At 41.5% G+C, this 27,398-nt stretch overlaps 1 protein-coding gene across 1 annotated transcript; it reads left to right on the forward strand.

The window, feature by feature from the left end:
- Positions 1-15,109: 15,109 nt before the first annotated feature.
- Positions 15,110-27,207, forward strand: Pdk4 (pyruvate dehydrogenase kinase 4). Its single transcript, XM_032906966.1, has 11 exons — positions 15,110-15,417; positions 16,328-16,469; positions 17,795-17,866; positions 18,590-18,774; positions 18,931-19,017; positions 19,461-19,538; positions 21,376-21,452; positions 23,109-23,207; positions 23,387-23,497; positions 23,789-23,902; positions 24,983-27,207. The coding sequence occupies exons 1-11, from the start codon at positions 15,288-15,290 to the stop codon at positions 25,124-25,126; spliced, it is 1,239 nt and encodes a 412-aa protein (XP_032762857.1). The 5' UTR covers positions 15,110-15,287; the 3' UTR covers positions 25,127-27,207.
- Positions 27,208-27,398: the final 191 nt, after the last annotated feature.

Here is a 27,398-nt window from a genome sequence, read left to right on the forward strand (position 1 = left end):
TCACAAGCATGACTTCCTACTTTGTTCCTGTTTATTTTCCCACCATCCATGATCTAGCAATCAGATGTCATGGCCCATTTGCTCCTTAGAGCTCACAATGTGTAACATGGACTAGGGTGTTTGCTATGCCTGGTGTTTAAGGCATGTTTTGAAGTGTAGAACTAGTAAAAATAAAAGCCACAGGTTCTTTTATAGAAATAGATTTTTGAAAAGAATCTGTCCCCTTTCTGTTGTGTATGCTATTTACCTAATATAAATGTATGAGCCTGCAGGATGTCCAATTCCTCTTAGTCGGTACTGGGTGGCCCCAACAGCACGTCACAAACCTGTTTTTCCACTTAGGCAGCAGAATTTAGAAAAGGCACACTAGACTCATGTCTTGGACGCTACTGGAATAAGGCATGGGCTATTCTAGGGCTGCCTCTGGTTGGTGTGACCTTTCCCCCAGAGAGTTCTCTTTCCACAAACAGAAACTAGATGCCTGAGAGTTGATGCATGGAAAGTCATTACTGCACAAGAGTGACCCTTCACCTACTAAACTTCCCCGTGTTGGCTGAGCATGGCTGAGCTGCCAGGCAGCGCGGGCAGGGCTGTTGGAGTGGGTGTGCGACTAACCTTTCACCTACTTCATCTGGCTTGGGAAAGCAAGGTGGTACCCGCTCAGCTTCTGCAAGACAAGCTGTTTCTTTAGTCTCAAACAATCCTGATGAAACTGTGGGGGCAGGAAATCCCTTTATTTTCAAACAAGAAACGAGTTGCTGCCCTGGCAGAGTACAACAAGCCCTTTGCTCGGAACAGCCTGTTTTCAGGAGCCTTGGACACAAAAGAAGAAGTGGTGCTGCCTAGTGTGTAAAGGACAGAAGAAAGGACGGAATAAGAGAGCCCCATCCTTTCCTACTTGGCCTGTGCCCTCTTTGGCCCCGGCACAAGCTGTTGAAATCCAGCCAGACCATATTAGTCACTCAAGATTATAAACATGTTTTCTGAACTCAGCACTTCGGGTCCTCGCGGTTATTTTTGGAGCAAAGGAAAGAACTGTATGTCTATGTGGTGATATTAAAGTTGAAGACGTTAGAGGAGTTCTTAGGGTCAGAGCCTGGGCCCTGACATCCCTATTAAGTCACGCTCCTCCACAATCCTTAACAGGGCAAGTTCAGAGACAAGAAATAAAACAGAAGATGATGTATTCTGTTGCTCGTATTGTCCAGAAGTCTAGTCCTCCCTCCCAAGACTGTCCCTGGGTGTAAATAAAGAGTAAGAGCAGAATCAAGTTGGGGGTGGGTCCCCATCTTTGAGACAGCCCCTGTCTTGCCTGCCAGGTGGTCCAAAGAGTTGTCAGAACTGTGTGAAATCTCTATCTGATAGATATACTCCTATGGTTGACATCAGAGTTCTTCCTCTTTCTTGTCCCAGCAGATTCCAGGAGAAATCATAATCCCTTGGGGACTATTGTTTCAATAGTCTGATAGCCAATAGGAGCAGTCCTGTCTCTAGAATATTTTCAGTCTTGCCAGGATGGTCACAAAGATAATCTAGTTTCTCCCAGACAGGTCTGACCCAATCTTTACACGTAAAAAGGCATCATAAAACATCAATACCATTCAAGAACCAAAAATACGGAGTGCACAGTAACTGGTGTGTTTCGAACTCAACACTGTTGCCTGTTTACTTTGTTAAGTAAACAGACATTCTTAATAATGAGATACCAAAAGGACTAATCTAAAGTTGGGGTGTTTTTTTAACATTTACTGATTTTTTTTTAAAGTAGCATTCATGAGCTCCAAGCAAGTGAAGAATAAATTTCTGTTCAGAAGTCTAGCACACTCATGCTTTCTGAAAAAAATTAGTCATTCTACTATTCTACTTTTCTGCTCTCCTTTGTAAGTGAAGAGTATAGTAGGAGTCTAATTTTTACCTCTGATAGCCATGCTCAGGGTGTCCTTCTGTGTTTCTAAAGGAGTGTGGGGCAGGCCACAAGGTGCTGCTCACAACCCAGCTGGACCCCTGGATCAAGAGAAAGAAGCATGGAATCTTTCTGAGCTGATAACTAACTCCTCCACGTCTGGAATGCTAAGTTAAACCTAACAGGAAAGGAGGTTACAATCTACCTTTTGTGGAGCAGACCCAGCAGTGTGGGAAAGGAAGAGCCACCACTTGTAAAACATGCTTTTGATTTAACCAGTATTTTCAGACGACAGAAGTTTTGGAGTAACATCTGGGCATCTGTCCTTTGACTGCCAAAAAGTGACTTACTCAAGGCAATGTTGACACAGTTTCTGACTTAACACTGCTCTGAGTTAAGGGAAAAAACCACACACATACAAAGACTTCCTCTAGTGAATAGTTGTGTCTTGCAGATGACCCAGGGCTCAACTGTGAGTGCTTGACTGTGTGAAAAGTCAGAAAGGTTACTCAAGGCTGTTACAGCACATGAACCAAGGACAGATTAGGACAAGCACTGGAGTTTTCTTCCTTTCTTTCTCTCTTTCTTTCTCCCTTTCTCTCTTTCTTTCTCTCTCTCTTCCTTTCTTTTTTTAAGCATGTAAGAATTATCAAATGTGAGCCTTTTCTTTTTTAAAATGGATTTTATTTATTTACATTTCAAATGTTATCCCCTTTCCCAGTTTCCTGTCCATAAACCCTCTATCCCATGCCCCCTCCCCCTGCTTCTATGAGGGTTTCTCCCACCCACCCAACCACTCCTTCCTCCCTCCCTGCCCTGACATTCCCCTAAACTTAGGCATCGAGCCTTGGCAGGCCCAAGGGCTTCTCCTCCCATTGATGCCTAACAAGGCCATTCTCGGCTACATATGCAGCTGGAACCATGGGTCTGTTCACCTGTACTCTCTGGATGGTGATTTAGCTCAAAAGCTCAGATTACCCAAGATACAGTCCACAGACCACCACATGAAGCTCAAGAGGAAGGATGACCAAAGTGTGGGATGCTTCAGTTCTTCTTAGAAGGGGGAACAAAAATATTCATAAGAGAAAATACAAAGACAAAGTTTGGAGCAGAGACTAAAGGAAAGGCCATGCAGAGACTGCCCCACCTGGGGATACAGCCCATATACATACAGCCACCAAAGCCAGACAATATTGCTGATGTCAAGAAGTGCACATGGTGTCTTCTGAGAGGCTTTGCCAGAGCATGCCAAATACGGAGGTGGAGGCTAGCAGCCAACCATTGAGCTGAGAACAGGCTCCCCAATGGAGCAGTTAGAGAAAGGATTGAAGGAGCTGAAGGGGTTTGCAACCCCATAAGAATAATACCAACCAACCAGAGCTCCCAGGAGTTTTCTAAGCAAGAGACTTCTCCATATATTCTGGCACTGCCAGAACTACACAGAAGAAAAATACCTTGTCTGGTGATGATCTAAGGGAATGTAGGCAATGGTCAACAAGCAGAGGGAACGAAGAAGCTTTGGAAGTTTGCAGAGTTTCAGCTTGCAGGAGCCCAGGAGCAGTTCCCAGAAGACACTGGGCCCAAGTGATAATGAAGAGCGTGGTACTGGCTCCTTAGGGCATAACTCTTGCTTCACAGTAAGGGAATTGAAAAGGAGACAAGAGAGCTAACTGCTGGCCATTTCTATTACATTTATTTGTTTATTTATTTTTATTTTTTATTTTTTATTTATCCTGGTGAATTTTTTAAAAACTACTTAAGAGAATGTATTTGCCAAGCTCTTCAGTTCTCTTGCTGCGTCTATCATCACTTTAACTTTTGAAATACTTACTTGCTTACCGTTAAAAATTACCATTTCATTGTTTACCATTCAGAGATGCCTTTAAGGAGTGAAGATACATACCACTGCTGTACAAGCTCTATGGGAACTCTGGCAGTCTCCATAGTGTGTGCACCTGTGCCTAAGTTTTCAAAATATTAATCACATGTGTTTGTGGAAACATTTCTTATGATCCCATGACTCTTTATCCCATTTGGAAAGAGAAGAAGCCAAAACACTTAGTAGAAATTTAAGACCAACTTTACTGAGGAATTAAAATACTGATTTGCTTTTTTTTTCCTCAGACCCACCAAACCGAAGCATGATTTCTATGATCTATATACTCTTTCCTTTTACGTGTCATCTAAATCTGTTATCATTTCTTCTCCAACTTTTATCCCTTTCACATAAAAAGATTATTTCATAGCTATGGGAGGGGAAGTAGTTGTTGGAATCTTTGTGTGATTAATTGTAGATTCACAGTGCTGCAAATTGTCTCAAATTTAAACTTTTAGAACTCATGCTGGCACCAAGATACTCAGAAGGCAGCAGGAGCAGAACTATTTGCACGGGGACCATAGATACACAGGTGTGGTCCAGCTCTGTAATGTTTGTGGCCGTCAAATGTGTTCTTAATGTCAGTGTGGCACTGGGGTAGATGAGTATAAGCTTATGTACCAGCATGCTTCAGAAGCAGCAGAATAAAATACTGCCCAGAGACTGGGAGAGAAGCACAGAGAGGGTTTGCCAGACACAAATTGGCCTTTTGCATGGGAATACACATATTGGATCAATAGCTCTCATGAACTAACAACCTAGGACCAGATTTGATTAGAAGATTTCAGTGGACACTAACATATTAAATGTTCATTGCCCTGGCATTTGGTTGTTTATATACTCCTAGGAATATAAATGCATCCCTGACAAAAAGGAAGAGTAAAATTTTACATTCATCCAAGGGACTTACAACAGAAATCAGAAGAAAGCAAAAATCAGCATTTGCACATTTGATGTTTATAGACTGAAGTTTGTACTCACACTCTATATTTAGGGTGGTCTAACAATGCTTAGTGTGCCAAGCAGTGACACATAGCGAGGCAATTAAATGTTTTCTCAAGGGTAATATTATAGTGTTGAACTCTGGAGGTATGGTTGGGTAAGAGTGAGGTAGAGGCTTACAAAGGATGAAGAGAAGTGAAAGGGGAGTCTCCATAGTCCTCAGGAATTGTACTTGGGAAAAGGGTTGACATAAATGTTCAAAGTAGAGAAAGTAGGTTTCATGAAATGGGGTACAGCCACTGGACATGGTAGTATCTGCTATGAAGACACTAAGAGCAAGATCACGGAAATGGAGAGTTGAGTTGGGTTCTGAGGAATGAAGAGATTGGTTAACTAGGGAACAAATGTATCTGGATTGTTCACAGGAGTGTTGATCTAAACCACAATAATGACAGGAACGATATTAGCAAAAAGACAGAAGGCGGGTATTATAAATGCCAGCAACAAAAGTTCTTGGGCAGTATTGCTTGATGTCTTGATCTTTAAAGACTCTGTGTGGTGCTCAAGAAGAGAAGTGTGGGGAGACAGAAGTACCAACTGAGATAGAGGAGGAGGACAATGACTTCATCTTCAGACCGAATGCCCTACGTTGAGAAAAGATATCCATACTTGAGTCTCCTTGAAATGTGATGTGCTCAGATTACAGTAAGAAAACAAAGAGAAGATTCAGAGGAGCAACTGGGGGTATGGGAAGATTGAAAACAGACTCTGATCACAAGGGAGCAGGGGTGTTTGGAAGGAAAATAGGGGGACTGAGAACTATATCAGAGTAGAGGATACTCCTCTCAGAGAAACTGAGAGGAGTAACAAGTAAAATATGGCTGAAATTAGAGAGGGGGCTCAGAGGTACTTCAGTTAAAACAGGATTTTACGCATGATGTAGCAAATCCAGGCAAACTCTGATGATCAGTGAATGCAACATAAATATAGTTGTTGCCTGTATGACTGGAATCAAAGGTCACTGTTCACTCCTGAGTCTATGTACACTACAAGGGAATTCCTCCACATACAAAGGTTTAGCAAAAGCCTGGCCATTGTCATGCTACTGTCATGCTATACTGTGGTAGGCTGGTAAAGGGGTGGGAAACATCACTGGGGAGATAATGGTTATTAGCCAGAAGAACAAGGAAATAATATTGTGACTGAAAGAACTGATGGAGATGGGTTAATAGTCTAGAGGCGGGGACGGGGGATGCACTGTGAACAGCACTGTGTGAATAAAAGGGATGAGTTAGGATAAAAGATCTTAATGGCAGGGTGCCTGCGCAAGATTAGAGAAAATGAACAAATAAGGAAAATGGGAGAAGAGGTGGGATTCAAGATTCAAGAGACAGAATTGCCATCCTCCCTGTTTTTACCTATGAAGTAATTCTACCTGAAAGACACAGATGACAGCTCACTTCGGTGTCCATAACAAAACAGGTGTGACTGGACAATTTATGATGAACGAAGATTGACCTCCTACAATCTGGAAGCTAGAAGTGAAAGTTTAGGTTACCAGCAACTTTGTTCTCTGTTGGGGCTGCCCGATGCTCTCAAGAGGATGCCTTTCTGCCTTATCCCTTGGAAAGAAGGAGTGCATTCCTCACATGGTGTAAGAGGCAAGGACAGCAGTCGCTTAAGCTATCCCCCCCACACACACACACCTTTTATATGAATAAATAAACCACCTGAGGGGGAAGAAGTATTAAGCTTCCCAAAGGCCACTTTTGAAGTTTTCACCATGAAATTTTGAAGGAGCACGTTCACACCATAAGAGCTGGCAGGGCATGTGTGATGCGCCATGGAAATTGTTGACAGAAATGCGATATGGATTCCAGTTACTTGGATTGAATTGTTAGGAAACTATGAATACAGTGTTGGATATTTGACTCTGAAGTCATCTAGGTTTACGTTTCTTTCTAGAACCCCAGTTCTGCCTTGAAGCACCCTGGCATTGAGTCAGCATGCCATAGGTCTGGACCATCGTCGCTCAACATTCTGCAATTAATTTCTAGAAATGATCATCTCCTTACCTACCCAGCCTTTTGTACAATGACAACACAGTCACGGAGGAACAACAGAACAAGCAGGGGCCACTAGCAATAGCAGATGTCACATGCCTGGTTGCCCCAAGTCACTGTTGGCATATCCTGTAAGATCCCGAGAAAACAAAAGCCTAGATCAATCTCCCTTACACATTGTTCATTTAGAGATTGTTGCTGGGTTTAGGACACAATGCCCTGAGATAAGCACCATGGGGAATAAAAGACTAAGAAGTGAAATTTTCTGCTACTGTACATCTGTAGTGCTTGGCTTGTTTGCTGTGGTTTCTGAGACAGTATCCTCAGATTAACTCCTGCTCACGTACATGAAGCGCTCTCTCTCTCTCTCTCTCTCTCTCTCTCTCTCTCTCTATATATATATATATATATATATATATATATATATATATGTATCTCTATATATGTATATATATACATTCATGAATATATATATATATATGAATTAGAATACATTATTTACATATGGGAGGACCATCTGGTTCCCTAATTGGTTCTTGATTTGGTCAATAAAGGAGGTAGAAGCTAATTTCTGGGTGAAGGGTAAAGGTCGGACTTCTGTGTCCCAGGAGAAAGGATCGAGGGCTTTTCAGCCAGTCTTTGGAATGAGAAGCGTGCAGCAATCATTCAAGGTCTTGGGGCAGCTAGAACTTGAGGCCTCCACCACCAGATGGCTGATATAAGGTAGCCGATAAGGTTGGGACAGGAGATTCTGTGCCCAGCAATTGTGTCATCTGAAAAAAATCTAGGATAATAAAACTGTCAGTGGAGCAAAGGTGGGCAGAAAAAGAGGGAAACTGGGGTGAATGGGGACAGCAACTCTGACTTTCCCGGGTTGGGGGTTGGTTGCGATCTGATCTGAAGCTAAGCCAGGAGAGTAGGCTGCCAAAGGCAGGGGCATGTTTTTAAAATTAAAACCCAACATATGTCAGTTTGAAATGAGCTTTTTTCCCCAACCTAAGCTGGTGTATGCAAAGCCAAGAATATGCCAGGCTTTACAGGAAGAAGCTGAATAGGAAGAGTAACATAAACTTACCAAAGGTAGTGCCTTAATAATATGAACACGGAGCCATAATCTCTCACATTTAACACCTTATCTATTCCTTTCTCAAGATGCTCTAACATCCAACAATCTATGGTGCACACATAATGTTGTGTGTGTATGTGTATTTTATATATACATATATATGCATATATAGTGGATTAATATATATGTATTGTGTGAATATATATGTATATATATATATATGAACAGCTGGATGGAACAAATTAACATATTACTTTGAATACAATTACTTTGTGGTTAGAACACAAAAATCTACTCAACAATTTCTCAGTATACATACACCTCATAATTTACAATAACCACCATGCTGTACAGGAATTCTTTTGATTTTGTAATACTGAAATTTTGTGGGTTTTGGCCAACATCATCTCAGACGCCAAGCTCTGAGCTTGTGGTAAGATTTGATGGGGTGAACTTTTCCAGATTTCACACACAAGCAAGATCACCTAGAGTTATGTTCTAGTCCTTTGGGTCCTTTGGTGTTATGACAGGAATTCCTTATTGTTTAAGTTTGAACACTATTCCATTTTGCATGTGTGACAAGTATCTTTATCTAGTTATTGGCCACTTAGGTGTTTCCATTTCTTACCACTTATGAGAAGTGCTACAATATAACTGGGAGTGAAGATGTCTCTCCCTTAACTAACAGGCACTTCTTATCTGTTTCGATAAGACTGATCTCAACATATAGGTGTTTTTCTTTCACGTTGTCCAGAAATCTGTATTCTGTTTTCCATAATGGCAGTTACCTGTTATTGTGCTCTGAACTAGAACACTGTGTCCAATACAGGGACTTTTGCTTCTCTGCGGGAGTAGTAAGGGCTGTTATTACGAAGGTTTGTGGTCACGTACATTCTTCCACAAAGGACCACCCAGTTTCCATAAATGAAGTCATATGCGTGAACATGTGGTTTCAGTATTCCTGATATGAATGACACCTCCACAATGCATTGGAGAGGTTCTACATTGCATTGACTTAGCCAGGGAAGCAAAGGGATTAAACTTGGCCTTTCTTGTTTTGACAGCTCTAGGTCCATAGACCAACATCCCAGTATGGGAATTCCTCTAAACTCTGCCTGCCGAGTATGCAAATCCATGTTAAATATACACATTTGTGGACCTGGGAAACAACCTCTACCTGCCCAGTGTGGGACTCCTGTAGGAACTGTTTGCTCCCGTTCCTATCTGGGTAAAAGACACTCTGATGTCATTTTCCTTCAGGGAGGGAGCAGGGGAGAGTAAGGAAGTTTCTATGTGCAGTGTACACTTGATTTCTGAAACAGAAAAAATGAGGCATGGCAAGCGGAACTGAGTAGGATAGACTTTGATGCATCTCAGAAGACCTGGGATGGACATATGGGCTGTCTGTCAAGACGTTCGATTTAAATCTTGTAATGGTCCTCAAAGTGTTGCAGCCCAGAACTATCAGCTAATTCCATTCCCCAAAACTAACAGCAACCTTTTCTTCAAACAAAATTGAATGGCAGACCTCCAAGGCTGCTGCGAAGCTTAACCTTACACATTGCATCAGCTGCGTTTCATTTCTGAGATAGGCAGCTTCTCTGACTTTTCGTTGTTACAGGTAATGCTCTGTGGGTTATCTTGTACATAAATCTTCCTGTTCTCTGTCCTTAAAGCTGGAGGGTAGACTTCTAGAATTAAAAGGGCTGAGACTCGGGATATCTATTCCTAAGATTTCCCCCATGTCAGTCGATTGCCAACTTACACCAACACAAAGTACATTGACCAGTGCTCACAACTTAAAGCTTTACCTGCATATGAGATTGGCTTTTTAAAAAGTTTGACAACCTGATGGCAAATAGCAATGCCTTAATATCTTACTTTTAGTTTTGTACTCATTACTTTGGGCCTGTTTCCGTTTGCTTATTATACATCTATTTCTCCTCTTTGGATAATTTCTCATTTCCAGGGCTCACCTTCCCTCCTTGCTTCTTAAAAGCAAACATCAAATGTAATTGGAAAAATTCTTGGGAGAAAGATAAATTATAAGTTATCAAGAGACATTCTTCTTGTCTGCCTGCAAAAATTTTAAGAGCTTTGGAATTTGTTAGTTTTCTTTTCTTTCCTTTCTTCATTCCTTCCTTCTTTCCGTTCTTCTTCCTTCCCTCTCTCTCTCCCTTTCCTTCCTCTCTTCCTTCCTCCTTTCTTCCCTCCCATCTTTCTTTCTTTCCTCCCTCCCCCATCTCCCTCCCCTTCATTCCTTTTTCTGGTAGGTCTTGAGTCACCAGGGCAACGAGAAGAATGAGTTGATTTTTTTGTGTTGTGTAGCATCGAGGCCCTGAGATTGAGACAAAAGCCTATTCCGAAGGACTACTCTCTAGGGGAATTAGAGTCACAGCTAGAGGCTAGACAAAGAGATCTTTGAGTGAAGATTCTGGGAACAGAACCCACATCTGCATCACTTTTCAGCAGTGACTGGGTGACCTCTGGGTTTTCACCTTCCCTTCACTGATAGTTAAGACTCTCCCTCCTACAGTTGTTTCCCAAACTAGCTTATCACATGAGCTGTCCACTAGTCAGCCAAGCCTATCTGCCTGACTCTACCAACATTCTTGCTTTCACTGATGAAATTATCTACTCCCAGTAGCACGGACTATGAACACAAGAAAACTTCAAAAACTAAATAAGTAAACTCCATCCTGGTGATTGATAAAGCCCGGAGATCCTACAAACACAGTGCCTTCCTCCTCGTTCTCCCCCTCTCTATTTCAGTGCCCTTCCCTTGCCTTCGTATAAGGGTCTCTTCCACCATTAAAACACACGTCGTTCCCTGACTGCTCGAGCCACACTCACACATAACAGATGAAACATAACTTTTCTGTCAAGATAACTCACAAATCTCTCTGCCATCCTTTAGCCAGTAACCGTCCCATTTTTATCTTTATGGTCCTAGCATCTGTCATTGGAACCTGTTATGCAATAAGTTCCCGTTTAAGCTTACTAGAATTCAATTGCTGCTAATGAATTTGAGCAAGCAGGACAGCCTCCCATTCTCTCTTCTCTCAGGATGCTGTGGGCAATAGGCAGACTAAACTAGCCATTAATTCTCTTAAATGTCTGCAGCTCAGAATACCTGTAGCTGATCAAGACGCAAACATCCTTCCCACTAGTCATTGGATAGTCTTACTCATCCTTCCAGATCATCCTAAATGGCAGCTCTCAGAGACAGAAGTCCCTGCTCACCAACCTATCTCTCCCTCCAAGTGTCCCTTCACCTCGATAGCATTGTCACCAGAGCCTATGACACATTGATTAAGTCTATCTTATGGACTACTATCTTAATGTCTTTAGTTATGACTTTTAAGGTGTCTGTTAAATGAAAGTCTCATACATTTAAAAATGATAGACCATTGTTTTCTGTTATCCTCTGTGAGTCTGGGGTAGTTCAGAGGAGACGATGTCCACCAAGACACTTAATTCAGCCCCTGGGCCTATTGTCTTCTAAGTGATCCGGAGTTAGAAGAAATGTTAGGCTCTGTTCTACCCAATTATCTACGACAATATGCTTTCACTGTCATTCTCTGCCATGCCCAACAGAATGTTGCTGCTCCATCTCATTTAATGGTCATTCTCTCAGGGGGACTATCTCTGGCCACCATGTCCAAGGTCACTCCCTCTCCTCTAGTCTTCATGAGCATGTTCTTTATGGCTCTTGACCTGAGTTAATGTATAGGTTCAGTGTCCATCTGCTTTTGTAATGACCATTTCCTTCCCCAAGTCTAGAATCTCCCAGAAGGAACAAACCATGACTGCTTTGATCCTACTGAAACAGCCATTTCTGAAATAACCATTTACCAGTTACATATTTTGTAAGCATTTTCTCCAAATTTTCTGGTCAATCTTTAACTATACTTACTCTATGGTCAAATCTGCTAGCTTTTCCATTACGGCTTTGAAGTTTTCGCTATGTTCATTTTTTTCCATTACTTCCCTGGACTATGCCCCTAGAGTGAGAAAAAGATGAATAGTTCTCTTCCGGAGTTCTGGTCCATTTTGCCAATTTGACCCCTCCCCACACACATACATTGGCTAAACTGTGAATTACATTCTCAATGCTCCCCTAATGGCGTTATATTATTACAAATGATGTTTGCTGAGCAATTTTAAGTAAGTAAAAGTACAGCTGAAAATATAAAGAATCTCATGCTTCCGGCCGATGTTGTATCCAGCAGCTTCTGCAAAAAGGAAGTATGGATTACCACTTCCCAGTACTGAGTCAGGTAGTAGATTTCTCATGCTTTGTGTTTACTCAAATGAGCACGTGAATCAGGTCATACCCGTGATTCCCAGATAAATCTCGTGCTTCACCTTTGTCTCAACTGAATCTCCTCCAGGATTTGTGGTCCGTCTGAGGATAGAGATCCCAGGCCACTCTAGTCACAGTGCCACGAGGAGCATTTGCCAACTAGGTAAAAACCCTGACCTGGTCATTCCGGCTCAGTTACTATCAGTGCTGCCAACAACAGTCACCATCACCCAGAAATGACAGAGAAGAATGCTGCGTGTTGAGAGCAACGTGGTAAATATTATTGGATAGGATAACGCTGTGACAAAATTTGGGTAACCTAGGTTCACACTTAGCCTTTAGTCATCTCTGTGAGCATCATATGACACCACCTGATCCTAAGTCACCCCGGGACACCATAAGGTAATTCTGAGTACACAATAGGCTTGAGAAAATAGGACTTTCTTTCTCAATGAAACCCATGTATCATATCCTACAGCTTCTTCCCTTCTCTCTCTGGATAAGAATATTGTTCTTCGTAGCATGGAATTTTGCCTGAAAAGAAATGGGATTGTGTACTTTCGTTTCTTGGGAGGTAGTTCAGGGTAGAAGGGGATCGTCTACCTTCTATTTGCTTCATCAATGAGAGTCTTTCACTCAAGGATTCACATGTGAAACATATCAACGTGACCGCATTTCTTGCAAGCAAGACTTAAATTTAATTAACTATAGTATATATTAATTTAATAGTAAAACTTGTAGCACTAAAGAAAAGAAAGAAAGAAAATACAGTCCCAAGGAAACATGATGATTTTCTCCGTGCTTGTGAGATTCTGACATAAGTGTTGAATAAGCTCCCAGTCCATAAAACCCAGTGCTTCGAGCACGCGTATTATCTCACGTTATTTAATGTGTTACAAGTGAACAGGAAAATAAAAGAAGATATATAGTGACTGATGAGAGAGAGAGAGAGAGAGAGAGAGAGAGAGAGAGAGAGGGAGAGAGGGAGAGAGGGAGAAGGAGAGGGAGAGGGAGACAGTGTGTGTGTGTGTATGTGTTTGTGTGTGTGTGTGTGTGTGTGTGTGTGTGTGTGTGTGTGTGTGTGTGTGTGTGTGTGTGTGTGTGTGTGTGTGTGTGTGTGTGTGTGTCTTGCTTCCTTTTTAGATCACTTGGACATTTCTTTGCTTCCCAGAGCACTGTGTTGTATATGATTCCAAGCCAGACCTGTGGGTTCTGGTTCTGGTGGTGTCTATGTGCAAGCATCAGTGCTAGCTGAGCTCCTTTATCTTAAGTGCTGGAGCAGCAGTGTTTTGAGTTGCATTTACTTCAATTGGGTTTTTTTCTTCCTTTTATTTTTTCTCACTAGAGTTCGTTGCTGATGTCTTTTCACTCGTCTCTGGATTATTCCTCAGTGTCTTTAAGAACCGGTACCAGATTCTCTTTACCAGAAAACCATGGTCAAGTGCCTCCACCAGATTGTTTTTTCCCGTAGGTCTGAGCAAAATGTGTGGGTGCAATGCAGGCATAAATGCTAGAACTTACAGGCAATGCCTAGACGGAGGTGGGGGGGGATGGACAGAAAGTCAACGTGTTATTTCTAAGCAAGTCACACAAGTGGACACAGCATTGGACAGGACTAGCTCAGACCTCCCCTCCCCCCCATGGTGGGTGGTAGCTTTGAAAGAAGGAAGATTCATGCTAGACATATGCGTGCACAAGTCCAATACACAGTAGAACACTGGAGTCTGGCTACAGGAGCAGAGTTTGCACGAGAGATAGAAATTAGGCATCAGTCATGTGACTAGGTTAGCTCTCTTAGGGGAAAAGGCAAAGTAAGAGTGCGCCTAGGGTCACCCATGACTCTCATCACACCGCATCCTCCTTAAATGCGAGGGCTAAGGGCACCTTGGGTAACAAACTGCCTTTGTTCATTGTTCCCATTCCATTCCATTTGCAACCGAGTCGTTATCATTGTCCCTAAACAACAGTCCATTTCGAGTGAACAGAAGGGCAGGAGAGGTTAGGATGAGAGTTTTATGACCCACTAATATGTTTCAACAGCAATCATTAGGTAAACCAATATTGAGCGGTAACAAAGTAGGGTAGGATGCACTGAGCCTCTGGAAAATTAAAGAGCCCAAATAACTACAATATGCTACAATGCCTGCTAGGGACAAAGGCTGCTTTTGGAAGGAGGGCAGTCACAGTGAAGAGAGAGCTTTCGGAGCAGATTGAGGGAGGGGGTGTTCAAGAGCAAACTAGAAGGCCTTAGAGAAAGAGGGGGTAACAGGGGATGGGGACTACAGAGCTGGTCAAACACGCAGCAAATCGCTTTTTAGTTTACATTAAAAAAAAAAAAAACGGTAGAAAGTGTTACAAGGGAGAAGTGAACTGGGCTTTTCCACCACAGTAATAATAAGGCTATTTAGGCAGTTTCAAAACTCAAACTGGTGTGTGTTCGCTAAGGGGAAGGTGGGGGAAACTGTAGGGTGGTCCTTGCTTTCGCGGTCCAATGGCAAGGAAACCCATACTTTAGAAGCAGATGATTGGCTACTGTAAAAGTCCCGCTCAGAGCGAGCACCAATGCACTCACTGCGGCAAGATTCTTGGAAACAGTTTCTGGCGAGGAATGCGTGACATTGAGATGGCTCTTGAGTTGTAAACAAGGACAAGTCTGGGCGGGCCTGAAGCCCCGGGCGACCTGGGACCTATCCCAAGGGTGCCAATCTCAGGCCCACGTCGTCCGGGATGCCCACTGTAGCTGCTCCCCTACACCACCCCACCCCTGCCTCCCTCTCACCCTTTGCCCCTTACAGGCCGTGGAAACCGTGTCGGGATCACTGTGCCAGAACTTTCTAGTGACCGCGGCCAAAGGGAGGAGCCCAAAGTTCTTGCTCTGAGCTGATTGGTGTGGCCCCAAGTTCAGAGTCCCAGAGGCTCCTCCTGGCTGGAGTTGTGGAGAGGGCGGGGGAAGTAAATAAAAGGCAAGACAGCGGGAGGTGGGAAGACAAGAGTGTCAACCCTTCACCCAGCCTCGAGCACCCGGGACCCTGAGCCCACAGCGCACTTGCTCTCGCTCGACCGCGCTCCAGCCCCGCAGTCCTCACCAACCCTACGGATCCTAGCCACCGCCAGCCTAGGAGGGCATCAGGATGAAGGCAGCCCGTTTCGTGATGCGCAGCGCCAGCTCGCTGGGCAACGCCGGCCTGGTCCCCAGGGAGGTCGAGCTGTTCTCCCGCTACAGCCCGTCCCCGCTGTCCATGAAGCAGCTGCTGGACTTCGGTGAGAGGCGACTGATGCCGGGCCCAGGAGGGTGGCATTGAGGCTGGGGAGGCCCCAGGATGGGAAGGGCTGAGTTCAGGGGTGAGGACAACCTAGGTCTGTTTGGCTGAAGAACCCAGAAGCCTCAAAGGGCTGTGCACCTGTTTTCCTAGTTTGCTAACTTTCTGACAGTTTGACCCAGAAGTCTACGTCACCTGTAACCACACTGATGCTCAACTTCCATTCTACTTTTCTCTTCTTACTGTCCAGATCTTTGAGTTTATGTATATGCTTTCAGCCACCATTTTAATAATGGGCTAGAAACGAACTCCTTTCTTCCTAATGCTCTACTTCCTATTAACATAAACTCACCTTTGATAGATTTAAACTCGTACCCCCACCTCCATACACACCACGGATCTCTTAGCGTGCCTAATACTATTTCGCCTTTATTGTTTTACAAATATTTACATTGCTATTAATTTTAAAAAAAGACCGTTACTCCCTCTCTGCAGCGGGTGGCATAAGGAACATTTCAAGATGTCAATGTGGTATTGTTTGTTGCTAGTCTGAGAACGCCTCTGCCTCCTTCTACCCAGATCCTTTTAAGTTCATATTCATTAGAGGGTGTGTTGTTGACTTTGTGGGGCAGGCTGGCTGTGGACTCACACGGATAGGAAGAACTGGAGAGTAGTCGGATTTCTCCAGAGTGATTTTTTTTTTTCAGAAAGAAAGTAAACAGTATTTCACCTATGTTGGTCACTCTTAAAAGGAGAAAAGGGGTAGGGGGGGTAGGACTGAAAGAAAAAGACGTTAAAAGATCTGTCCTTAAAGTACCCATAAGCACTAACCTAACTGTGGTTAAGATACCGTTTTATAATTTTATATTTGCTACTTATTCTCAATTTTTTTTCTCTAAAACCCACTACAGGTTCAGAAAATGCCTGTGAGAGAACTTCTTTCTCTTTTCTGCGGCAAGAATTGCCCGTCAGACTTGCCAACATCCTGAAGGAGATTGACATCCTCCCTGAACGCTTAGTGAACACCCCTTCCGTCCAGCTGGTGAAGAGCTGGTAAGGCACGCTGCTCTGAAGTCTCTGGCTTTAAACGTCACCTGAGTACTGCTTCTTATACATATTAACCTCATACCTGGATAACAGGCAGTCTTGACAGAAAAAAGTTTTGAATGTTGTACATAAGTTTGTATTAACTTAGGGTAAGTTATCATTAGGATTGTTATAAATCTGCAAATAGATGTCTATTGATATCCTAAAAAAAATATTCTTCTTCACTTTGGGGAGGATGTGTTTCTGGTTTTGCTTTTCTTTCCTTTTCCTCTTTTCCTTGCTGTTATTTGGCTCCCAAGACCAGGTCTGTGAGTCACAGGCTTCCTGAGATTCCTTATATAGTTAGGATGACCTTGAACTCCCTTCTACTCATCTTCACCTCCTAGCTGCTGCGATCATAAATGTGGTCTACCATACCCAACTTCACTACAACATAATTTGGACACATGGGATAGTTTTGAAGAATAACCAACATATGGATTTTTTTTTAACTTCGTGCTTTACATAACAAAAAATGGAATCTGGAATTGTACAAACAATCCCCTGCCTAGAAATAGATGGAGATGTCGGCTGTTTAGAGCGGGTCTATGTTTTGTTCCTTATCAACAACTAGCAAAGTGAGCTTTGGGTTCAAATTCTGCCTTTGCATTTCCCTTAGTGTCTTAGCAATTACCTTAAGCCCTTGCTGCCTCAACGGCCCTACCAATTATTACAAGAGATGCTGCATACAATTAAAGGGAGTGATTTATTTCTTATCCAAACAAAGCAAGCACACGACCAGCATGGAGTCTCAGTGACTTTGATTTTGTTTTTGAGCTTCAAGTACTGAGCCTAGCAAGCAGCTGTTTGGAGGGTAGATCCATGCCATAGACTGTGGGAGATGAAGAGCCCTAGCCTAGTCCACTGACTGCACAGCATATCATCCAGTGAGTGAAGAAATATGGGGCACCAATGGGAAGATTCCGATCTCAAATGTTCTGTGTAGTAGCTCTGTGTAGTCTGCTACTGTCAAGACTTCAACCCTCCCGCAGAGGCATACAGTCAGAAAAATAAATCAGGCATACAGTCGGAAAAATAAATCAGAAAGGATTTCTTAAAGGTTGATTCAGAGTGTTTTTAGTAAAAGAAATGAAAACATCTGCCAACCGAAGTGGCCGGGAAAATAGAGGATGGAAAAACGTCAGCTTTAAGACTATCTTAACCTATTATTCTCCAAGCATTTGGAAGGAAAGTTTCCATTTGAAACATAGTGGATCCCTTTCTCTTTCTGGTCATTTCTAAAGCTATTTTCATTGCATCTGACACTAGTTTCAAAACTTCTCCCTTTCCAGGTACATCCAGAGCCTGATGGATTTAGTGGAGTTCCATGAAAAGAGCCCAGAAGACCAGAAAGCTCTATCAGAGTAAGATTTCTTCTTGAAAACACTTCCTTAGAAATCTGGATCTTTCAGGATGCATCTCACAGACTGTTTTAAGCTTAAAGAGCCCCAGCCTTTCACAATAAATTGCTACCCCTTACAAATGTTGGCTTGCTTGTGGTTTTAGAAGTGGAGAAATGTAGGGCTGAAATTAATGCTAGGTAGGAACCACTGAAGAGGACTTGGAGCTTTTGATCTTCAAACGGTGCCATGCTTACTTTAAATTTAGGCCAAAGATGATATTTGCAAGAGAGTTTGCCATAACACAACTTTAATGGACTTCTGGGTCGTTCGTTAGTGACTACCTATTTTCTTTTCGTGTGACAATTTCTATCTAGCTAAAGAGCAATCTTTTTTAAAAAATCTCTGGTTTTATTTTTCCACAATGGCATGCCAGAATCCTCTTTGATTTTTCACAATAGTCTCTAACAAGTAGACTTAATGAACATTTTAGTGAAGACAGTAGTCACAGAGTGAGTAGTTTGATATGGGATCTGGAAATACAAACCCTTCATGAAGCTGCCTCTTCTGCTACCATAGAAGAATGTATAGTGAGAGTCCAAAAGGAGTTTCCCCCAGAATTTTATAATTGGCTGTGCCATTAGGTTGGTCTTGCAAAAAGAGCTTTAGTTTTCTCTGAAGTAACTCAAGGAAGAGATGTTTGGAGAACTTCTTTAATATCCACTAACTATAAATGTTCCGGCTTAGCTTTGTAGACACGCTGGTCAAAGTTCGAAACAGACATCATAATGTGGTCCCTACGATGGCACAAGGGATCCTGGAGTATAAAGACAACTGCACCGTTGACCCCGTTACCAATCAAAATCTTCAGTATTTTTTGGACCGGTTTTATATGAACCGCATTTCTACTCGGATGCTTATGAACCAGCACAGTAAGTGAGGGTCTCTATGGACGGTGGTCCAGACATGGGGACTGACCATGAGCCATGCTGAGGCTGGGCCCATGACTGGGGATTCCCAGCGTTTGGGGCAGTTCTAGTCAGCACCCTGAGTTTCATAACATGTCTTTTGTTTTCATTTTGCAACAGTCCTCATATTCAGTGACTCAAAGACAGGAAACCCAAGCCACATTGGGAGTATCGACCCCAACTGCGATGTGGTAGCGGTAGTCGAAGGTAATTTCTAGATCGCTCAATTTCTCTTATTGAAAATGTATAATGCATGCCTGCAAGTCTGTAATCCAGGTGATTCTGTAAATGAATTTGTGTTCACCGTGTTCTGTTTGCGCTTTATGAATTCTGCCATCAAGGCCCCTGGCTTCAGACTGTCAGGAGTATAAACACTCATTTATAGTATTATAAAAAATTTAAACATAAACGGCCCATGTGCCATATTCTTATATATTGTATTTGATCTAAAAGTGCACATATTCCTATTGCTACAGCTTCAATAAAATATTATGTTTTAATAAAATATTAAAGAGACATCTTCCATACACATAAGCCAGTTCTCCAGTGAATAGAATTTTAGATTAAGTGTAGTAAACACATTGGATATCACTTGACAACTGTACTTGGAATGAATTTATTTCATTGTTATGAAAACATTTCTATTCCAGATGCCTTTGAGTGTGCAAAGATGCTCTGCGATCAGTATTATCTAACGTCGCCAGAATTAAAGCTCACACAAGTCAATGGTAAGCTAGCAGCAGCAGGACACAAGCAAACCTATTAAAACGTAGTGCTATGGGTCTTGGTAAATTCAAGGCCGACTTGGCATTCTTTTTATTCTCTTGAGCTTACTTACAATTTGTCAAAGTTCTGTTTTGTTTTTTAAGACAAACTTCTCCCTATTTGCCTCAGCTGAAAAGCTTCAATTGTGAATACCCCTTGCTTACTATGATACCTTTGGATAGTGACATACCCAGGCTCCAATCTTTTAGGTCAAGGAAAGAAGACTGTTTACTCTAGAATGTGTCAGAACATCTCCAGGCATAGCGCCTGCAATCCTAGCACTTAGGAAGTGGGGGAACTCAAGTCCTTCAACCCCCAGGCCAGCTGAACATATCTAAGACTCTGTCCCCCAAAAGAAAATAGTAGCAATTAGAATACAAAGAAGGATATTTTTGCATATGTTCAGAAAGTAGTTGTGGATGGTCATAACCTTCTCAAGCTGTTATTCATGGGACTAGAGAACAAAAGTACTTCATAAATTCCCTTATAAGGAATAAGATAGACAGAATGGCAGATATTACATGATTCTGGTCATGTGAGATATAAACCCAAATCATTCACAGTCACACAAGCAGAAATTACAACAGTACTTGTCAAAGGCTCAGGGGGAAGAGATAAGAAATTGCTTTTGAATAAGTGTAAAGATTCAGTTGTGTAAGATAAATAAGTTCTAGAGATTTGGTGCACAACATACTTAACAGTATTGAACTATACACCTAAGAATTTTTCAAGTATGCTTGCACTCATGTTGAATATTGTTACTGCAAATTTTTAAAAATGCACTGCAAATACCACTATTTGGAAATGGAACACACTTCAAAACTTGACCTCTATGCTGTCTGCTGAAACTAGTTCTTCACAAGTGGAAGTGATTACACACACAATGCAAGGGACCGTTTTTATCTTAATCTCTTCTATTCCGGAAGACAGTGACTTCTCAGATCAAAGCATGCTTGAATTGGAATGGCTGTTCCTTTCCATTCTGAGTATATTCTTTCCAAGTAATATATACAGTGATACTTAGTAGTGGCGAGATTGATAGTCATTGCTTTAAAGAAACTAACTCATAGACGAGAGAGAATCCTAAAATCAAAGCAGGAAGACTGACAATGATGAATCCAGAGTAAGCAGAATTTTATAACAGTGAGAAGTAAACTACTTGAGCCATTAGAGAAAACAAAAACAGGATTATTCCAGTCCTTCCTTGTGTTTGCTTAGTCAAACTTTCCCAAGGCCCAGGGCACCCAAGAATACTTTTAGTTTTGTTTTCAAACAGTACCATGAGGCTTTTGTTTCTGTTTTCTTTATCGTGTTGGTGAAGGTTAAACACATTTAGCTTCTAAGATTTAATGTTCTGGTGATTTAAAACATGTCATTTAATATGTACTAAAATATGAAAATTACAGCTACTACTAATGTCATAAGCAGACTTATTCCTCCTATCTTCAAATTCATTTAGTTTTATTATTGAAAGTGTATACTTTAAACGTGTTGAAAATAGACCCATTTATGTAGCTTGACTTATTTCACGACCTCACACTTCAGCCAACTACATTCATTTGCAGGGAAATACATACTTCAATCTTGAATACTCAGGAGCAGTTGGAAGCATGGAGGACACATAAGCCAGCTGTCTTTACTATTTTAAGGGGAAATGTTCTAAGTCACAGTTTTCAGGGGAGGAAAATGGCAGCTATCCCAATCTTGTCTAGAATGAAAACATTAATGCAACAGACTCATAGCTTCATTTCAGCAAAATAGTTGTTTCCCAATGCTAATGAGCTTAATTTCTTTTCGTAGGAAAATTTCCAGGCCAACCAATCCACATCGTGTACGTTCCTTCACACCTTCACCACATGCTCTTTGAACTATTCAAGGTATGATGTCTCCCAGCAATTGTTGGTTTGTCTCTAAATAGTTTAGTGCTCAGTTTCATCGTTCCTCATTAAATAAGACCCTCTATACATTCTCCCAAGAATACTTTTGTATAACGAAGCTACATAGCCAGTGTTTGGGAAAGTGCACAGAGATCACAGTAAAATAATATGCTTAAAATTATACAACATGGTTCATTACATCTCAGTATTGAGAGTGGAGACTGTGTCCCCATCATGTCTTCACATTTGTGACAAAGCACTAGTCATTTCTTCTTTAGAAGAGGTCACGGGGTGAGTGTCTCTGTGAATGAAATCTTGCAACGTCTAAACTACAGATTCCAAGGTAGAGGTCCTGTAAGGTAGGGTGGCCACATTCTGAATCTAGAACAGCCAGTCCTATCACATGAATATGATTCATGTGTGGACTGTGTTAAAATGTAAAGTCCGATGCAGGTCAGGAGTAGAGTCCAGGATTCTGAATTTCCAAGAATGGGGTGACTATCTATAGCCCACACTTAATGACCAGCCTACAGAACTCTGGTTCTCAGACAGTGGGTGCCACAACCATGCTCAGGCCTGGATGAAAGAAAGATGTACGCAGAGAGTGAGGTTCTCTAGATCTGAGAATTTGTACTTCTAGCACTCTGAAGACTCAAAGGCCTCTCTCTAGTCTGGGTACCTAAATGCTGATATTGTATCCTTGTCTGTATTCTAAGATTGTACTAACACTATGAACTTAAGCCAGAAAAGAAGAATTGCTTGAAGGTTTGTGATGTTCTCCAAGACAATTGCATAGATTGACAGGAGGAAGGAAATCTTTAAAAGTAAAATCTGCCTCTAACATTGGCAACTTACCAACTTACCCTAATGTTTGGAAATGAGGAAATTGATTAAGTTACAAATATTTGATCTATCTTATTTCACTTCAGTTAATATCTGGAGTCACACGTGACATCAAAGGATAGTCGGAAAGGGAAAGAGACCAATGAAATGAGGCTTCTGCCATAGGGCATTTCCTCTGAAAACTCAAGACGTGTTTGAGTTTACTTGGTGCTGAAGAACACATGATACTTTTTCTTCCATTTAGTTTTATTTTAATTGAATGTTCTAGCTTGCAGAGTTACTCTCCCGTCACTGGTGAAAGTTAAGATGATATTCACATGCAAATAGAAATTTAATTTAGAATTGTAGACTGTCCTTTTAAATAGTAGCAACCTTTTTTTTTCCCCAGCAAGTTTTATAAAAGCCAATAAATTGGTTCAATGATTCACTGTTCATTCCTTATGTAATAGTCTTTGGTGTTTGGGTATAAAATGTAATGGAAAGACAGAAAAATAGGGCACTAGGAAATGGACTATAAAAACCAATTTCTACATTTAAATTAAGCTTACAAATAAGAACTTGACAGCTAGCAGAATTGTTTTTCCATTAGACATTACTCCCAGGAGCTATGTTACATGGTAAATGAAGATTTTGAATTATACATTCTACATGACACATTCATAAACAGCTATATTTACAGAGATGTTTTATCACTCACTTAAGAAATAGGAACTTTGAATTACCCTCTGCTGCTTTTAGTTTAAACATAAAACCGGTTATTTATTGGTCTCATTCTTACCCCAATTGGATTCCTGATGGTTTTGTTGTCTTTAGAATGCCATGAGGGCCACGGTCGAGCATCAAGAAAACCGCCCTTCCCTGACACCAGTCGAGGCCACCGTCGTCTTGGGAAAAGAAGATCTTACAATCAAGGTGACTGCTACCTGCTTTTGTTTGAGGTTCTATCTAGAGAGAACTAAAAGGGGAGCTCCTCGTGGGGTAACACTCAACACAATGTGTGCCCAGTGACTTTGAAAAAAGGAAAGGTCTCTGTAGACAGGTGCCCATTGTTGTGAAAGTATAGCTCTGACCTATTTGGTTGCCTGTTTCAGATTTCTGACCGAGGAGGCGGTGTTCCTCTGAGGATTACTGACCGCCTCTTTAGTTACACATACTCCACTGCTCCAACGCCTGTGATGGACAATTCACGGAATGCCCCTTTGGTAAGGCCAATGATACAGCTGACGTTATCTTAAAGCTACCTAGTTCTGAATGTAGGGTGAGACTTGTATGGAAGTATATAAGGAAGATAATTGATTTAGCTAAATAGGCACCCAGGCATTTGTGAAATATGGCCAAGCTAGCTAACATTAGAGTGAAGATCCTAAGAGCTCCTGATTGGGAGGGGGAGGTTTTCAAACATGAACATCAGTGAGGCTCCTAATTCCTTCCCATATTTGCCATTTCAGTGATAATGTTGGCTTTTTCACTAACCCTTGACCTTCTACCTCCAGGCTGGTTTTGGTTACGGCTTGCCGATTTCCCGTCTCTACGCCAAGTATTTTCAAGGAGATCTGAATCTCTATTCCATGTCAGGCTATGGGACAGATGCCATCATCTACTTAAAGGTATGCTTGGAACTCAGTCAAAAGCCATCTTTTCAAAGCCATGGCTTTGTTTACACCTCTGTGCTGCATGTTCCCCTGTGAACCCTTCAAACTGAGTTAGTCTAAGGAAGCTTCCTGTTTGGGTGTGAGCACACCATCCTGTATACAGCTTACCCAAGAGGCGAGAGCTTACCTAAGCTAAGGTGTGCTACCTGTCTCAAGTGCTGACCCAGACACAGCTTAAGCTCCACCTTTTTCAGACAACTTCTCTTTGACCTCTGAGAGGGTAGCTAGAGCTCTCTTTTAGTCAGCCTTGTGGGTAATACATGCTAATGAAGACTCAGACTAAAACAACAAAAATCAAGACCCTTTGTAACCTTAAGTCAACCCTATTTAAAACCCAAGGGAAAGAAGGCTCACAAGCTGACAGTGGGGCGCCAGGCATTTCCTGTTTAAAACTGGAACCCGAGTACACAGTTTCCAGTCTCGGATAATGCCTAAATTTGTTTGTTAAGATCACCTTCCCAACTCTGTTCGTCATTTGCCAACTATTTCAACAGAAAATTTATTTATAGCTAGTAAGAACTGCACCATCAGTTGCTTCTAGGCTTCCATTTTACTCGTCGGAATTAAATGCTCACATACCCGTCTCTGTCTGAAATGCTTGCTGTCCTTACTCATTTCTGAAATGAGCAAAAGTGTTCACACTATAGGGAAAGAAACCTGTAATAGGTGAATAGTGTCACCTGACGACTCTATCACAGAAATACAGGTTTCTTTCTGAAAAGAACTGCCTTTCTTTTCATCTCCATTACATCAAAGGTCACCAGTGGTCATGGGTAAATATTGAACACAAAATCTGTGCCCAAATTTACAATCGATCCCACACCTACAAATTAAGCTTCTATCAAATAAAGATAATAGTATTTTAGTCATATTTTGTGAAATATCTAGAACACCATGGGTTTGGTACACTTTTTACCACAAAGTCAATTACCTGAGAGTACTTGGATATTCTATCGTACCTCTGAATGTATTGTGAATAACAGAGTACAGTCATACATCTTGTCTTAATTCGTTGTTTTCTCTACTCTCCTTTAGGCTTTATCATCTGAGTCTATAGAAAAACTCCCCGTCTTTAACAAGTCAGCCTTCAAACATTATCAGATGAGTTCTGAGGCTGATGACTGGTGTATCCCAAGTAAGGAACCAAAGAATCTGTCCAAGGAGAAACTGGCAGTGTGAGGGGAATCGTGCCTGGCACTTTACGGGATCAAAGTGGGTCTACGGCAGTGCTGCTTCGTGAATGTGTGTGGACTCTTGTTTCCGCAAAACAAAGCAAAACAAAACCAAGCAAACAAAAAGCAAATGCTAGAACAGACATTGATCTGAGGAGGGACTGAGCTTGGTTATGTGACCGGGAGAAGTCAGGGCAGGGCTCCAGTAGACAACAAGTGTCCTGCATCTCATTTGGCAATGCAGAATGACTCATGACTGTTCCAAATACTGAAAAGAAGTCTGCCTCTGAGTTACATCTTTTTCTCAACAAGTACAGGGTTTGAGGTTTGCAGTTTCAACAGATGGATGTTTTAGGGTTCTTGCTGCCATTCAAATATATTGGTGTTTAGTGAGCATCAATCATTGGTGATTTCCTGCTGTGCAAGGATTAGAGAATTGGCAGACATGTATACAATGTACATTTTATAGGTGTTGGTACGCTCTGGAGAGGATAGGGTGGAAGGAATCAAAGCACTTTATTGAGCTTGCGGCTACAGGCATTGAGGCCTATGTGCAAACCCAGAAGAAAAGCTTCTTCTCTGTCAAGAAAGAGCCAGTACCATGCAGTTTTTTCAGTTTGGTCTACATTCAAAAAGCCAGTGTCTTTTGGCCAGTGCGTAGTTTTGGGTGAAATGTTAACTATGCACTGACCTCAGGAAGTTGGGTTCGAAAGGGAGATAAATTGCCAAAGTGGTCCAAGAATTGTATATGTGGAGAAACCCATGTTAGAGAAAGAAATCATATACTCAGACCTTTACTGAGAGGAAATGGCTGCTCTCTAACTGGGAGTAGTGAAAAGTCCAAGGGCATCTACTTTCTACTCTTAAAAAGATGTGCATTTTGTATTTTAATTAGATCCTCTACACTCTAACATTAACATATCCGTTCAAACTTGTCTAGTTGCCAAGTGGCTTGAGAGTGTTAAGATTTAAATCATTTTGGAGCATCTCAGAGAGTAGTCTGGAAGCAAAATGTTCTCCTATCAGGATGATGTCATTTGTGAAGCAGGGAAACATGGAGAACGAGTGCTATGCGTGAGTGTTGGGAGGTTGACACTGTAATTGTCAGCGAGAGGTCGTCGATGTAGATCATGCTTAAGAAAGGTGATCCATGGTAGAAAGATAGATCACCTTAAAGAAAGAAATGAGGAACAAGGGAAGGAATGAAGGGAAGGAAGGAAAGAAGGAAGGAAGGAAGGAAGGAAGGAAGGAAGGAAGGAAGGAAGGAAGGAAGGAAGGATACAGAAGGCAGGCATCTTTCTATTTCCCCATAAGCTAACCCAAGGAATCCTCTGTGCTTTTCCTGGGTAAGGAAGAGGAAGAATTGGTATCTTTGTAAGCAGTGTGGCTTCTTCAGTGGGTCTCACTCTTACAAGATAAGGTGAAATAATTAATTAATTTATGTCAAATTAACGTTGAAAGTCTTTTCTGCATTGTAATGTTATCAGTCCTGTGTATCAGTTGAGTTTGAAATGTGTATTTAGTTTCCTGGTGACTTAGAGCTGAGGTGCTCCTGGTTGTGACAACAGGAGCCACAACTATTTGTTTTGCATTTCAGATGTGATCCATAAAAGTTGTGGACAATAACTTTGATTGATCACACAAACTCTCGGCATTTGGGTTATCTCTCGTATCATTGTTGTTTTGTTATTGATGTTTTCACTGAAATTTCAGCTACACGTTTGTGCACATGACTACTTGTGTTTACCAAAGATCTAAGGCATTTGGTTAATTAGCCCAAATACCATGAGCTATGTGTAAAGTAATAGAGAAAAGCTTTAAGATCTCAATAGCATCAACTGTGTAAATTAAATCAGAATACCTTCCCTATTATTTATGAACCCACAGGAGACTTTAAACTCTAGTAGATGGATGCTAAATGCCCAGGCCCACTTAACTTATTAATGTGTGAATTACATTTATGTTTTTAGTTTATATGCAAAGAAATGTGATTATTTTATAATAAATATTTTTATTATAATAGTAATGTGGTCTTACAAAATTCCTTTCTTGAATAATCTCAAAGTACAATAAACAATTTCAACTAAAGGCATTCCTCACTTTTTCTTAGATATAACTCATCTATACATTTCTCATAGGCTTTGACAAGTATTAAAGCACCTTTAAAATTTTAATTTTAAGACAAATGTGTTTTAGAGTAGTTCAGAAATTGTGATTGTCATCTCTTTCTTGTTTATATAACATGCAGAACTGAAACATGTTTACCTATAAGTATTTAT

The sequence above is a fragment of the Rattus rattus genome, chromosome 6, assembly GCF_011064425.1.
Source record: "Rattus rattus isolate New Zealand chromosome 6, Rrattus_CSIRO_v1, whole genome shotgun sequence".
Lineage (NCBI taxonomy): Eukaryota > Metazoa > Chordata > Mammalia > Rodentia > Muridae > Rattus > Rattus rattus.